General features: G+C 38.5%; 1 protein-coding gene and 1 pseudogene across 5 annotated transcripts; both read right to left on the bottom strand.

Moving 5' to 3' along the window:
• Nucleotides 1-270: 270 nt before the first annotated feature.
• On the bottom strand, nucleotides 271-6,344 carry LOC107811530 (uncharacterized). Of its 5 annotated transcripts, none has more exons than XR_001653932.2 (6): nucleotides 6,000-6,344; nucleotides 3,274-3,438; nucleotides 2,119-2,201; nucleotides 1,915-1,974; nucleotides 657-974; nucleotides 271-557 (listed from the first exon to the last, which is right to left on the bottom strand). XR_001653932.2 is itself a non-coding variant. In XM_016636487.2 (6 exons), exons 1-5 carry the CDS (start codon nucleotides 6,223-6,225, stop codon nucleotides 672-674), a joined length of 615 nt encoding a protein of 204 aa, XP_016491973.1. In that variant the 5' UTR covers nucleotides 6,226-6,343; the 3' UTR covers nucleotides 271-541; nucleotides 657-671. The 5 variants fall into 5 exon arrangements, 3 of the variants coding, with proteins under 3 accessions (XP_016491973.1, XP_016491972.1, XP_016491974.1); XR_012702120.1 differs by having other exon boundaries at nucleotides 271-541; XM_016636487.2 differs by having other exon boundaries at nucleotides 271-541; nucleotides 657-752; nucleotides 6,000-6,343.
• Nucleotides 4,873-4,978, bottom strand: LOC142173166 (U6atac minor spliceosomal RNA; annotated as a pseudogene).
• Nucleotides 6,345-15,287: the final 8,943 nt, after the last annotated feature.

Genomic DNA, 15,287 nt, shown 5'->3' with positions numbered 1-15,287 from the left:
GTAGATCTATTATTATTAGTTGGTACACATTCAAATTCATTAGCAAAATAGAGATCCAAGCGCAATAAAAAGGATTACTCTCTCATAAATATAAGACTAAAAAAAGAAAGAATATTGAGTTGCCATAAGAAGCCATTGGATCAGCTTGCAAAATAGCTAGGATACAACTTGTATTGTGGTGAATAAGATGTAGAGATTTACTTAGATCTTATTAATGACCGTTGAATACTGCTAGGCCATCTGTAACATTCAACAATCTATCACGATCAATTTTATGGTAACTCATTAAATAAATTAAGATATCCAAACTCTTCTAGATACACATTATACACTTAACTTTGGTGTTGTAAAACAAAGTACACATCCAATGCAATGCAAAACAGTTAACAATACCTTTAAGAGCAGAATATATGAATAAGTTTCAGAAAGATACACCCTTCAAATTGCACCTACAGGCCTACACTAGCTGAGCTGCTAACCAGTTGCCACACATTTTCCATGTTTCCCTTTCCTGGGCAACTCGGACATGCTCTGGCGCAAGCTGAAAATGCACATTTCTGACAGGTAAAAGAACCATTCTCAAATCAGGGATAGCACTTATATCCAAAATTTCTCCAAAAGCCAGAATGTCATAATCTCAGACCATATTTTCATACCGTACGCTGAATCAGTTACAAATGCTTGCAATCAAAAGGAGATTTTACTGGCACTGAGAAAGCAATTTGAATCTTCTCCAGGATCTTGATCATAAACTGCCCCAAAATAACCACATAGCAAATTAACTGATTTAGAAGTTCATCAATGACATAAAACCAACAACCTTCTTTTTGGACATCATGAAAGCACTACTGAGAAAATTCAGCTCATCCAAAGGTTATCACATTTTGCGTCTTCTAATAATATTGCGTACTTTAATAATGCAATGCACCAACTTGCAAATGATTTGCACACCAAAGAATTGCAGCACCAAAACACTGAAACACAAGACAGAATGCATATATCATTTTACTTTTCCAAATGACGCATACTGGGAAAGGCTGGTGATAGAAGGTAAGAAAATTCCGCTGACTATATAAGGCACGAAAAAGTTTAAGCTAGAGGGCTCTACCTGCAGCCTGTTACTAGGTTTGGGTAATCACTTACCACGCAAGATATGCCCCTTTCTCAATATGCTTTTGGTTATTCCTATTTTGGTCCCTCATTGCCTTATTTTACATGCTAAACTTTTCACTAGGCAGAAATTATTGAGGTGTTTACTTAGAATTAGAAATTACTGCTGAGTAGATAAGAACTACGAAGAGAATGATTGTTCTTTTTCCCTTTCGATTAAGACAGGCATCAAAGAATGCAAAGCCAAGAATTTCCACTAACATTCTCCATAAAATACATGTTCTTCCATAAATGAAAAAAATAAGGGGAGATTGTGCGGATCACTTGCTTATCAACACTCATCCATGTTTATCTTGCTAGTTTCTGATGTTCTCCTGAGGAGGAAAAATGTTGTAACTAAAGAAATCATATAATGCACTAGGATTGCGCGTTCTAGATCCGATACAGAAATGAATCTTCGGCCTAACTCAACCCCAAAAGCTAGCTCAAAGGGTAAGGATTGTCCAAGACCATTTAAAGAGACCAAGGCCCCCATCCCACACTACCGATGGTCTCAACAGTCAACAAGATCAAATGTTCCCTTACCATGTTTATTTATTTTCTTATCAAACAAATAAACGTGGTAAGGAAACATTTAATATGACCCAATAAACCTCAACAACCTTTTTGCATGAAAGACTAGGAAATAGTTCGCAAATTGACCTCCTATGCGAATTGTCTCCTTGATGTTAGCCCTCATGCATATACAAAGGAAAGAACGTAGCATGTTCATCGAACACCAGAAACGGCAATTATTGGCATTACCTCGTCAATGAAGACTGTTATGGTTCTCATGGTCTCGCCCACCATCCCCTGTTGACTTCTCTGCAAGAAAGATATAAAAAGGTTTTAGTGAATGAGAATCTCCAGCCGACTCACCTAAAATGCACAAATGAAAAGCAGATACTCTAATTTATATTGTAATTAAGGTATTAAGCATTTTGACTCAAACTACTTTACTCCTAATACCTTGAAACATTTAGTCCACCACAATATATTTCCCCTGCTGCCATATATATATATAGAGAGAGAGAGAGAACTGGACGCATTTCCTAATATAAAAAAATGCACGAAAGAAAAGCCAATTTGATCAGTTTCTCCGTCATAAACAGAATCAGGACAAGATTTTGGGACATGTGGAGTAATTTCTACATCACAAGCAAAAGTTCCACTGTCTTTGCTGGTTATTAGCCAAAAATAAATTAGAATAGAGTTACCTATATATAATATACAACACTACAACAGATGTCTCAAACCGCACAAGAGACGACTACTACCCATAGGATGCACTTCTTGAACATCAGAAAACCACATCAATATACAATGTCATACATCCATGCCTACCAGAGATAGAAAAAGACCCACAGTATCACAGAGCGAATGTTAAAACCATTGTCAACCTAAACCACATCAATAACGCAACATCATGCATCCATGCGTAGCAGAAACAAGATGCTAATGAAGAAGAAGAAAAACCGTTAGGATTTCCCCCCAAGATCATCATAGTGAAATCCCCCAAGTTACGAACCCTCCAGACACACCACTTCTTCTATTTCACAATGCCCTCTGTTTATACGACACTCATTCCATTTTGCGATGTTTCAAAATGGTTTAATACCACTCCATTAATAATATTCTATATAACATCCAAGAATTCAAATTTAGTTCAATATTCGAATTTTTAACTCTCATTTAATTTTTTTTGTCAAAATAAGTTTTCAACCATTATTTTAGGTATTTTCTTCTTTTTACCATTGTATAAAATGCAAAGGAGGAAATATTTTTCCCACAGTTAGAGTGGGTAAGCTTCCTTTAAACCTTAACTATGTGTATGAGAAAAATTAACTCTCCCATGGAAAATTAAATTTCCACGACGAGTTCTAGAATTGTTGTTTCATAGAACTTTCATATACAATGACTTGGAAATAATAAAAAGTTCATGTACTTTACCAGTTTACAAAGATAAATCGTGTACATAGAACTATTTTTGAAAAATTACACAAGTAAAGCATTCATATAGGAGGGCAAAGTATCAATCAAGATAAAGAATAAAACCTGCGTACATCCTATTTGAGTTGTCATGAAAAAGCTTGACACAATATGTATATTGAAAAATAATTGTACCATGTATCAAGCCAGCAGATAATGTGTGATCGATATTATCAAGACGCCTTTGTATAGACTTCAAAAGTGAATTCAATGATGTAATTCTTTTCCTAACACCAGAAATTCTAGCAGCATGCTGCATAATAAAAGGCAATGGGGCATCTTCCAGCAGTTTGTCAAGCTCTGCAGATATAGATGATTGGTTACACATACATTAACAGAAGTTACAAGCAGGACCATGAAATAACAAGAAAAGCAATTCAAAGAAACAGAATCTTCGATTAAAACGCCACATTTACCAACCTGAATCCCTATTCTTAATAGACCTTTTATGTTTCAAATATTATATTGTACGATGATTTCCTACATCTATAAGCTTGTGATAGTTAGTGAATCCACGTTCCATTAAATTAGTATGGATGAAATTTCCATGGTATGGGATTGAACTTCTATTCTGTCTGATTACTGTTTCCCTTTACTTTTCTCAGAACTTCTCTATTGTATGGCTCTTAGCGACATCACCCTCCTATAGAGAGATCATTTCGTATCTAACGGTTCAAAAAGGAGATCATTTAGGATTGAAATTCATTTTAATATCTTCACTAGATCTATATTCATTTTAATATTTCCCGTGGTGTCAAACCTTTCATCAGCAAAAAATGGTTAACAGCACTGGATCTGTCCAAGAAATAGTAACACTGGAAGTGAACTATCAGATAGACATAAGTCCTCTCAAGTAAAACTCCTAAGTTACAATGACGAGGTGGCTGAAAGTGCAAGAAGAACTGTCACAGGAAATATATCAACTGTGTCAAGCGATCATGTCCTTGCAACTGGATTTACGCGTTGGTTAAGTAAACATCCTGTAGTAAGAGAAGTAGTTATGGACTATCCCTATGGGGGTGGGTGAGGAGAGACCCATTTGGGAGAAAAATAAACTTTTTGATTGACTTAAACTACCCTTCTTAGAATTAGAACCCATTGAGTGGGTTTCAGCACTCAGCCCAGCAAGGGAAAGTGGTCAAATGGTCAAAAGCAGCCGACTGTAAATTCTTGTAGCACTTATCTTATGCTACAGCCTTTTAGTTAACATAACAAAAAGCTAGGAACATTAAACTCTGTACCACCCTCTAAACCTTGTCACCTCAGATTTTGTTGCAAGCGGAACTGCAGTGCAGTTATCCTCATATAGAAGATGACCTAGCACATTCAAACAAACAAGACTAGCCAGCACACAGAGAAAGGTTTTCCAAGAAACTGTCTCAGATATCTACTCGAACAAAAGTTGATGCTATTTTCTTCTTCTGGAATGATAAGTAACAATCCATGAAATAGTAGAATCATCCAAGACCTAGACATTATCAATGCAGTTGATGTGGACAAACGGAAAGAAGAGTCTATCATCATATCACTGGCAATTGACATGTAGAAGGAAAACTTGAAGAAATACAGTTTTCTATTATTGCAATTGCATGAGGCTACCAATAATCACAGGTGCAAAGGAGAAAAACAGCATGTCTTCTTTTCCTAGAGAACATGAAAGTCTCATTGTACATAGTAAATGAAGAGGAGATAGACGAAAGAGCTAAAAGAAATTTGAGAAAATTTTCATGTATACAAAAATTGGGGTAAGATCCACCGAAGTGGGTAGCCTTAACCGGATGTGTGCAATAACAGGTAAAACCGAAGGCTGTTCCCGACCATCTCTAATTTCTACGAACACGGAAAGAGCTAAAGAAATTTCAAGCTTTCTCAAACTCTTTTTTTGGGGCACACACGGAAATATAGTCCACTAAGTTATTGATTGTTCACAATGTATGGAATAAAGAGGAACCTTTTTCTTAAGCAACTATCTGATGAAATTTCAGGAAATCTGAATCTACGGAAAGTCGAAAACAATGTGTGTTTTCCTATTGCTCTTTTTTTATGTGTCTTTTCCTATTGCTCTTTTTAAATTTTTTTGAACCTTTAAGGTTTAATGAGAACTTACAATATCATAATGCAATAGCGAAAGAGTTCACTTAACTGATGAAAGCAATTTGGATCTACATGTCACAATAAAGAAGTGCATGTTTTTATTCTCATGGAAAAAATGCTAAGCTCCAATGGGACTAGAAGGTGCGGAAGAAATTACACATACAACTAATGTGGTAATGCCCTCTTCCCCCCCCCCCTCCCCCCTCCCCCCAAAAAAACAGTGATTCACTTTTTTTCTTGATAACCGTGGTGTCCGGGCCAACTTGCGCACATCTCGAATAGTTTCATGGGATACCTGCTACCTCCCATTAGCAATAAAAAGTGATTCATTTCTTTTAATTTTTATTTTATACATGAGGGGGTGTTGTTTGGGTAGCTTGTGTTCATCTTGACTAATCCTTTTAACAACATGCTACTTCGCACAAGCAGAGGTTTTTGGGTGAGCCTGCATGTCATGTTGCAGTTGGATTTGTCACTCTTTATTCCACGATCACTAAGCGACCTAGTTCGGACACCCACCTTAGTGAAAATAATTTGGAGTCTTTCAAAGATGTACCATAATAAGAGTGCAGTTTTTGACTGCAAAGCTTCCTACTTTATATTCAATAACAAGTGCGAACAAGAAGGAGTTCGCTCAGCCTAATAAACAGTAAATGGATCCCCAACTCCAGTTCTTACCACACAAAAAGGCACACTAATACCCCATAAAGAATAAATGTCAAAATTAAGTCCAGCGGTTATATTTAGAAGAAGGTGAAGAATGGTACCTCCAGTGAGACGATCGAGAGTGGAAGAGAGCTGATCTTGACTACGAGAAGTGGCGGCAGCGCTGTCATCAAATTCCCGGATTATAGAAGAAATTATAGTAGAAAGCCCCTTCGCTAAGGCAGAATTTGATGCGTCGCTGTTGTCGTCATCGCCATCGACGGCGACACTGGTCGGGTCATGCTCCGCCGTGTCGCACGGTTGTTTCTCAGGGACTTCGTTCGACATTGATTGAATTGTTAAGCGAGGGTCTTTTCTGGTAGTCGTCAGCAGGAATGGTCATCTTTTATAAATATTCTTACTCCCCGTATTGGATATACTACTACTTTTCCCCTTTCTTTTATTTTGCTTGACATTTCCGATTTTTGTTTTAAGTTTTGTACCTTTTGTTCCCAAGTCTTAACCAGTGCTACTAGTGTATGGGCTAAAATTACCATAATTAATGACTTGGCTTCCAAAGATCGATGTCATGAGAAAACAACATATCATCGACAAGGTCGAGGTGGCTACGAGGACGAGCATTCCATTTATTAAAAGCACTAATGCCTAGTTTTGTGATTATGGTTCTCCAAAGAATATTTTAGTGAATATTCCACCCAGCTGTACTGTTTAGGATTTTGTGGTCCATGTGCTCTTATAAATAGAAATATATGCAGTTATAGAGAGGATTTTTGGGACATTCATTGTAAAGAAAGAAGGCATTGACATTCTCTAAAGATTCTTCATTTATCATATAGATACAAAGCTCACATTTTTCTCACATCTTTATCTGCCCTTTCTCTCACGATCCAAGGAGGATCCGAATATTCAAAGGCTTATTATTATCTATCTTTGTCAGAAGAATTATTGGGGAATCTCACCCTTTTTGGATGACCTCCCCCATTTATTTACTTAAATGTCATTTATTGCTATTTATTGTTATCTTCCATATTCTTGAATCATTGATCATATCATTGTTGTTGTCGTTTATTACTACTCAATAGCACGCGTGGGATCTTAGTACGAAAATATTTGGACTATCTTTTGGATATTAATATTGGCTAAGATTAACCCTAATTTATTATAAAATCTGATTGTATAAACCTAGATCTAAATTTTAGGTCATACAGTTTGCGATGTATGTGGGGATCTTCTCAGCCAATCTTTTAGTTTATATCTAGACCTGTAACTTGCATGACTTGCTAATCTAACAATCCACAAAGTTTATCTTTTTTTCTATACGTACAAAAATCTCCATGACAGGTGACCAAGGAAAAGGAATGAAGTCAACAGATAATGTTCCCCTCAACCTCATGGGTATCATCAATGAAGGCTATGACACCTAGGATGAGGAGGTGATGCCCACATCTTCTCCCAAACAGGAAAGGTCGCTCGCAACCTTTTGCAGCACAATAATACCAAACGGGAAAGGGGCCTCCACATCTACATGAGAGGGGACGTCACCCGCTATGAAAAAGCTCCATGAAGTATAGCTAACTGATACTCTGGTCAGTGTGCTTAGTAAACAAGCCTCATGCATGACCACATAAACCACAAGAGTCTATGCAGCATGAGGCATGAACGAACAAGACGACTAATCAGACCCTCCAACTTCAGGTAAAACTCACACTATTACTAACAGTGCAGACGACAGCATCCTCGCCATCGTGCTAAAAAGAATGGAAGAGATGGAAAATGAGAACGGGGCATTCAGGGATCAAATGAAAGAGCACCAAGAACAGGTAGATAAAATACCAGGCGCTCCCAAATTATTACCAAAAAGAGATGCCTGATAGGTTTGTGGAACAGCCGTACAGAGAAGAAGCGGCTCCACACGCCATACCAAAGACCTTCAAGATGCCCCCATATCTCAGAATCTACGATGGGACGATCAATCCTGAAGATCATGTAACCTACTACATCACCGCCATGAAAGGCAACAACCTTACCAAAGAGCAAGTATCCTCTATCTTGCTGAAAAAGTTCGGTGAGACTCTCACTTGAGGGGCATTGATATGGTACTCACAACTACCACATTATTCAATAGAAATGTTCGAATATATGACCGATAAGTTCGTAACGATGCATATCGAGGCCAAGAAGCTAAGACAGGGGTGAAAGATATCTTTACCGTCAAACAATCCCAGTAGAGGGATTGATGGACTTCCTTACCTGATTCAACAAGGTGAGGATGACCTTGTAAATGTCTCCAAAGGAATGGTCATGGCAGCCTTTCAGAATAGGTTGAGTAGAGAGGGTTCGAGGGCAACCAGAAATCTACTGAGTCGCTTAATGAAGCACCCACTGGCCACTTGAGACGAAATCGATAATTCTTACTGTGTTGAGGTCAGAGCAGACGACAACGAACTCAATGGACCAACTCAGCGACTCACCTCGGCATAATCCGAACACAGGAAAGAATGCAGGGATAATACAAGGAGAGACCATCCAGTATCTCGGTCAGTCAGGGAGTGACACCAGCTTCCCTCTTTTTAATATGAAGACGTCGTCTAGGCCGAGTTTAATATGAGGTCGAAGCCAAAGAAGTCATCACGGACCCGGAGATAGTCGAAGCCGCAGACTCAACTATAGAAAACCCTGACCTCGTCCAGCTAGATCATAGCGACCTCAGCAAAAAGACCTATATCGACTGCAAACTCCGAGACCCAGGTAAATTTAGTCAATTCTTAGTAACAAATGCATATCTATTTGCCTTTAGTCATATAGATATGTCAGGAATCCCCAAGAAAATCGCCACACACATGTTGAATGTCGATCCCTTCTACCCCACAGTAAGACAAGTCCGATGAAAATTCTACCCCACAATCAATGAGGCCGTCCACGAAGAGGTAGAAAAGCTATTGGCCAACAGCTCTATCAAGGAGTCAAATTACCCCAAATAGATTGCCAGCATGGTGATGGTTAAAAAGAAAAACGAGATATAGAGGATGTGTGTGGACTTCACAAACATGAACAAAGCATGCCGAGAGGATTCATTCCACACATCGACCAACCCATTGATGCAACAGCAGGACATGAGTTGTTAAGTTTTATGGACCTACTGATCTCGTCCAAGTCACACCTCTATTCGAGGTTGTGAAACGGTCGATGCAATAGTAATACCCAATAGAGTCGGGGTCGAATTTCACAGGGAGCTATGAGATTGGGATTTAGGAGTATATATTACGGTATATGAATTTGAACTATCTTTGAGTACACTTCCACATATTTGATTGGTGCTATAGCTAAATTAAACTAAGATTGAAAATAATTAATTGAAACTAAGAAATTGTATTTTTGTTGTTGTTTTCAAATATTGTAAAAGGCCTGGGGCTATGACCTTCACCTAGGTGTTTGCCTAACGAGTTGTAAATCTTAAAGCTTGTTTTGTTGGTTGAGGTGTATTATAGCTATCAACACTCAATTACCCACTCAATACCTCTCGGTAAGAGAGTAATTTTGCCCAATTTGGCTTTCTCAAGTCCAAATAGGTATTGAACAAAATAGTTGATAAAATGCGCAAGTCAGGTTTTACTATCTCTAGGTTTAACCCTTTAATTGGGACTATCAATCTCTTGATTTCTTCCCAAATTCTTGTTAGCCAAGTTTTCCTAGACTAAGTCTCTCTTTCTCAAGTATAGACCAAGTTAAATAGGCATGAACTAATATTTGAAACCATTAATTCTACAATAAAAAGCAAGAACAAGGCTAAATAATCAACATCCAACCATAAACAAGCTATAAATTAAAAGTCCATTAGATTGATACACTAGGGTTGGGTCACAACCCTAGCAAGAAATTTAGCTACTCATGCTTAGAATAAAAGAAACAGAAGAAGAAAAGATAATTAAACTCATATTGAAAGATTAAAAGACAAAAATCCAATGCTAAATCACTAAAGTAAGCTAAAATTGCCTAAAGCAGTAAAGAAAAATGGCTACAGGAGTTTAGATATTCAAAATTTGACCTAATTTTTTGAAAGAAGTCTATTTATACACAGCTAAAATTTTCGGACAAAATTGCCCTTTCGAAGTTTCTACGGCCGCACAATTCCATGTGCGGTCCGCAGTTCGCTTGAATCTTGATAGGAGTTGGAGTATGTGGCTGCATGTATCTTGTTCTGTGGTCTGCAAAAAACTAAGTGCGGCCACATAGGGTCCTTCTGCGAACTGCACAACTCTGAGTGTCGCCGCATGACTGACTTTTACGGCCGCACAATAATTGTGTGGTCCGCATCTTGAGATGATACTTCTCTAAACTTGAACTCTTGGGTAGCTTCTGTGGCCACACATTTCATGTGCGATCCACACTTTACATTGATCCTCTTACAGACTTCCTTCACATTCTGCAGCCGCAGAAGGAATTTTGTGGTCTGCACATTATGTTTTTGCCTGCTTTTTGTCCTTGAGTTCACATTACTCCTTCTTGAGTCGGATTTCATCTATGTGGCTCATTTTCCAATGCTCCTACAATTAAGCATATTTTATCAGTTTTTGGGAATACAATTAAACACTTTTGGACTAAGACGAAAGTAAAAAGGCGCTAATAAGTAGTCAAAATCCCCACTTATCACCTGCTCAGGTTGCAAATAAATACTCATAGAGGAAGAAGACCAATAAAAGACTACGTTTATCACCCATAAGGGAATGTATTATTATAAGGTCATGTCATTCGGGTTGAAGAACGTAGGGGCTACCTATCAAAGGTTGGTCACAAAAATGTTCAAAGATCAACTCAGCAAAATTATGCAGGTATATATCGACGACATGTTGGACAAGTCCGTGAAGGCAGAGGATCACATCGACTACCTAAATGAAGCCTTCGATATACTAAGAAAATGCAGAATGAAACTAAACCCTAAGAAATGACATAGTCTCAAGGAAACTTTTAGGCTTCTTGGTATCACAGCGAGGGATTGAGGTCAACCCAAATCAAATTAAGGCTATCGATGAGATACCAGAACAACTAACCACTAAGAAGCAAGTCCAGAGACTGACCAGTCGAATTGTCTCCCTGTCTAGATTCATCGCGCGATCGTCCAACATGTGTCACAGGCTTTTTAGCATACTCAAAAAGGATAACGGCCTCGAATGGACGCCCAAGTGTGTGTAAGTGTTGCAAAAACTAAAGGAATACATGTCGTCACCACCTTTGCTCTCAAAACCCGAACCTGGGGAGTGCCTCCTTATTTATCTCGTCGTTTCAGAAGTAGCGGTAAGTGCGGTCCTGATTTGGGAAGAGAAAAGTATGTAATCTCCAATTTATTGTATCAGTAAGACACTTGTCGACGCCGAGACGAGGTGCCCTCACCTTGAGAAACTAGCCATATCCCTAGTCATAGCTTCGAGAAAGTTCAGGCCATACTTTCAGTGCCACCTGATCTCGGTCATTACCACATATTCTTTAAGAAGCATATTACACAAACTAGAGTTGTCGGGTAGGTTGGCCAGGTGGGCCAATGAACTAAGTGAGCATGACATCACTTATCAGCCTCGCATAGCAATAACATTCAAGTGATGTTAGAATTTAGCACAAAGTATTGCCTGAGGCTGAAAAAGAAGCCACTCAATCTTCTCTTCAAACACAGGACCTTTGGGTCCTACACACCGATGGCACATCCAATGCATGTGAATTCGTGCTGGGACTCGTGCTCAAGGTCCCCACGGGCGATATAATTTTCCAATCCATAAGGTGCCCAAATATAACTAACAACGAGGCTAAGTAAGAGGCTATAATTGTAGGATTGAGACTAGCACTCAAGTACAGGGTGAAGTGATTGAAGATCTGTTGTGATTCTCAGATCGTAGTCAACCAAGTTACTAGGACTTTCCAAATCAAAGAGCAGAGGTTACAGAAGTACCAACCCGAGATCTGCAGATTACTGCCCAATTTTGATGAATGTTAGCTCGACCAAATTCCACGAACTCAAAACATCAAAGCAGATGGCCTTACCAAATTGGCCACCACCACCAAAAGCATAACTCCCGGGGATAAGAGTGTAGTTCATCTCCTCAGCTTAGCATTAAACCACATAGGTAAAATCTATAAATTTAACTTGGGACTGGCACAATTATATTATAAACTATTTGCAGGATGACACCCTCCCAAACGACAAAAATGAAGCCAAAAAGCTAAGAATGCAGGTCGTCAGGTACAACCACCTTCACAATGACTCGTATAAGAGAGTGTATGGCGGCCCCTTGGCAAAATGCTTGGGAAGGTCATTGTGGCTGTCACTCTAGTGATCGAGCACTTGTTAGGTGCCTCATACGGGCCAGGCATTATTGGCCCACCATGAAAAAAGTCGCCCTAAAATTTGTGAAGAGATGCGAGTAGTGTAAAAGATACGCCCCAATAATCCACCAAGCAGGCGAACACCTTCACTCTATCACCTCTCTGTGGGCTTTCATTAAATAGGGAATAGACATCGTGTGATAGCTTCCGCAAGGACGAGGTAATGTAAACTTCTTTTTACTTTTAACTGACTATTTCTCTAAGTGGGTGGAATCAGAAGGATTCACTCAAGTTCGTGAGTAAGAGGTAATCGCCTTCATATGGAAAAACATCAACTACCGATTCGGCCTACATAAAGAGATAAGTTGTGACAATGGTCCCTAGTTCACGGGAAGAAAAACCATTGAGTTCTTCGAGAAGTGGCACATTCAAAGGATACTTTCAACTCCTTACCACCCCACCGGCAACGGATAGGCAGAATCCTCCAACAAATATATCTTAAACATCACGAAGAAGAAACTCTATGATGCCAAGGGACTATGGCCGGAAATACTCCCAGAAGTATTATGTGTGCACAGAACGACCCCAAAGACGAGCACAAGAGAGACACCATATTCTCTAGTCTATGGAACGGAAGCAATAATACTAGTCGAAGAACCCAGCCTGAAGTACTCCCATGAAAGCGACACAGACAATGATGAGAATAGGAGATTAGATCTCGACGAGGTCGAGAAGCGACGAGATATGGCATACATAAGGATGGTCGCATAGAAACATCAAGAAGAACACTACTATAACAAAAATGAAAAAGGTTCGATTGTTGAAGATCGGGAACTACATGCTCAAAAACAAGACCCAAGCAAACAGGGACCTACGAGAAGGCAAGTTAGGAACCTACAACAAAATCATAGGCAAAGTAGACAAGGGTTCGTTCCAATTAGAAACTATGGAAGAGAAGCTCCTGCCAAACAATTGGAATATCAGCCATCTCAAGTACTTCAACTTCTAAAAAATAAGAAATGTCATGTAAGTCGTATTCTTTTTTCTCTCACTTGAGTTTTTGTAAAGCCCCGAAAAATTTTGCTAAGTAATTTAAGATTTTGTGGTGCCAAGGTAGGCTAATTATTTTATTTTGTGTGCAAATGAGGATTCATGATATAATGGATATCAATTGGATATGTTAATAAGCGTATAAGTCTAAGCCAAGTTGGAAAATTACATGATAGACTAAAATTCCAAATGAGTACACACAATACCAAACTTTGGACGAGAATATCTACAGATATATAAGGTTTTAGATGATGCACAGCCTATCAAATGAAATTACTTTGAGTTTAGTTTCTAACGCTTCAAGCCGTTTGTCATTTGGACTTTCCTACAAGAAGTTATCAACAAATTACCAAAGGCTGACGGAGGACTGCGCGGATGCGAAGCATCCGAGGCAACATCCAAAAAGATGAGCTGGCAGTGAAGTGCTGCCATAGCATCCGGGTCAGAATCCGAGCTCTTTAGAGGAGTGAAGTAGGGATGCGAAGCATCCGAGGCAGCATCCGAAATCTGGGCTTATAAATACAATTTCGGGATTTTCTCCCATTTCTTTTGGACGACTCTTAAGGTCTTCCTCCACTCTCTCAAGACCTCCAACCCCTCCCATCTTCAAGGTAAGTAATATCCATTAACTTGGTGTAAATTTCCATCATTCATACACTAGTATTGATGAAATCTACTCATGAAACACATAAAATTCCTTCAAGAACTCAAATGAGGGTTTTGCAAGATTTCTTCCAAAAGGTAAATCTTACACCCTTAGACTTATATATATGGATATATTATGGGAATATGAGTATGAATTAAGTATTGGAACTCTTGGTGTGGTGATTAGAAGCCATAAGTTCCCAATATAAATACATAATTATTGTAGAGATTGAAAGGTGATTATTTGATAAGATTTGTTGGTTAGGGGTGAATGGATGGTCATACATATGTTGTTGGAAGTCATAAATTGGTTAGGAACAATGGTGGAATAAATTGTTAGTTAATGGTGATAGTTGGATGAACCAATACTATGGTTATGTGATGTAAAGATCTATACCTACAAGGTGTTTGATAATATGCCTAAATGGCATAAGTTATGGAATTTATTACTAATATTGGTCCTATTGAATGTTGTATTGTAGATTGAAGTTGCTTAAGTGTATTGGATCATTGTAGTATCATTAAGGGGCAAATTTCAGGTATGTATGGCTAAAAACCCCTCTTCTTAGAAATTGAGCTCTCATGGTGTCCCCGCATATGTTGTAAGTGCGGAATTTGATTTATGAAGTATTTGTTATTTCAAGGGATTTGGTGTTGCAAGAATATATGTGAAAGATATGTCTCAATGTGTTCAATGTGCTATTCTTGGTAATTGGGGATATGTGAAGAATGTGAACTATATGTTAAATTACCTAGATTTCAAGTCAAGTTAAATTGTGATTATTATGCCGAATCATGAGAATTCCCCTCTATGCTTATAACTTGAATTGCTCTTGTATGTGCCCATTATCTTAAATTGCAAGTTTGATGTTGAAAGTGAAAGTGATGTGGAATGAGAGTTATGAAATAGAGCCTAGTGCCAAGTATGATGTGATAATTGTGGCCCTAAGTGCCAATGAACTAATACATGTGAAATCAAAGATTGAAGTGAGATGGTAAACGGAAAAGGGTAACGTCTTGTAAGACGGCTTCGCCAATCGGGTCGTGATCGGATGCCATGTTATACACGCATGGTGGTAATACAATGATAATTGAAACTGAAAAGTGAGACTGAAATAAGGGTAACGTCTTGAAAGTCGACTTAGCCGATCGGGTCGTGATCGGACTCCGCTCAAGAAAGCGGTGGTATTATGAATGATGATGAACAGTATTAAAAGCCCCAAACTAAAGCTATGAAAATTGTGTGAAAGCTATGTGATTCCTTTTATTTGATAATGTAGTGATTGTTTAAAGCTTTCGTTGAATCCTTATGATGTTTGTCCTTGTATGGTTGTTCTTTCTAATGAGACAGTGTATAGTTATACATACTAGTGTTATTCGAT

This window comes from Nicotiana tabacum, chromosome 18, assembly GCF_000715075.1.
Source record: "Nicotiana tabacum cultivar K326 chromosome 18, ASM71507v2, whole genome shotgun sequence".
In the NCBI taxonomy this organism is placed as follows: domain Eukaryota; kingdom Viridiplantae; phylum Streptophyta; class Magnoliopsida; order Solanales; family Solanaceae; genus Nicotiana; species Nicotiana tabacum.
This window is presented reverse-complemented; position numbering and strand designations above follow the sequence as displayed.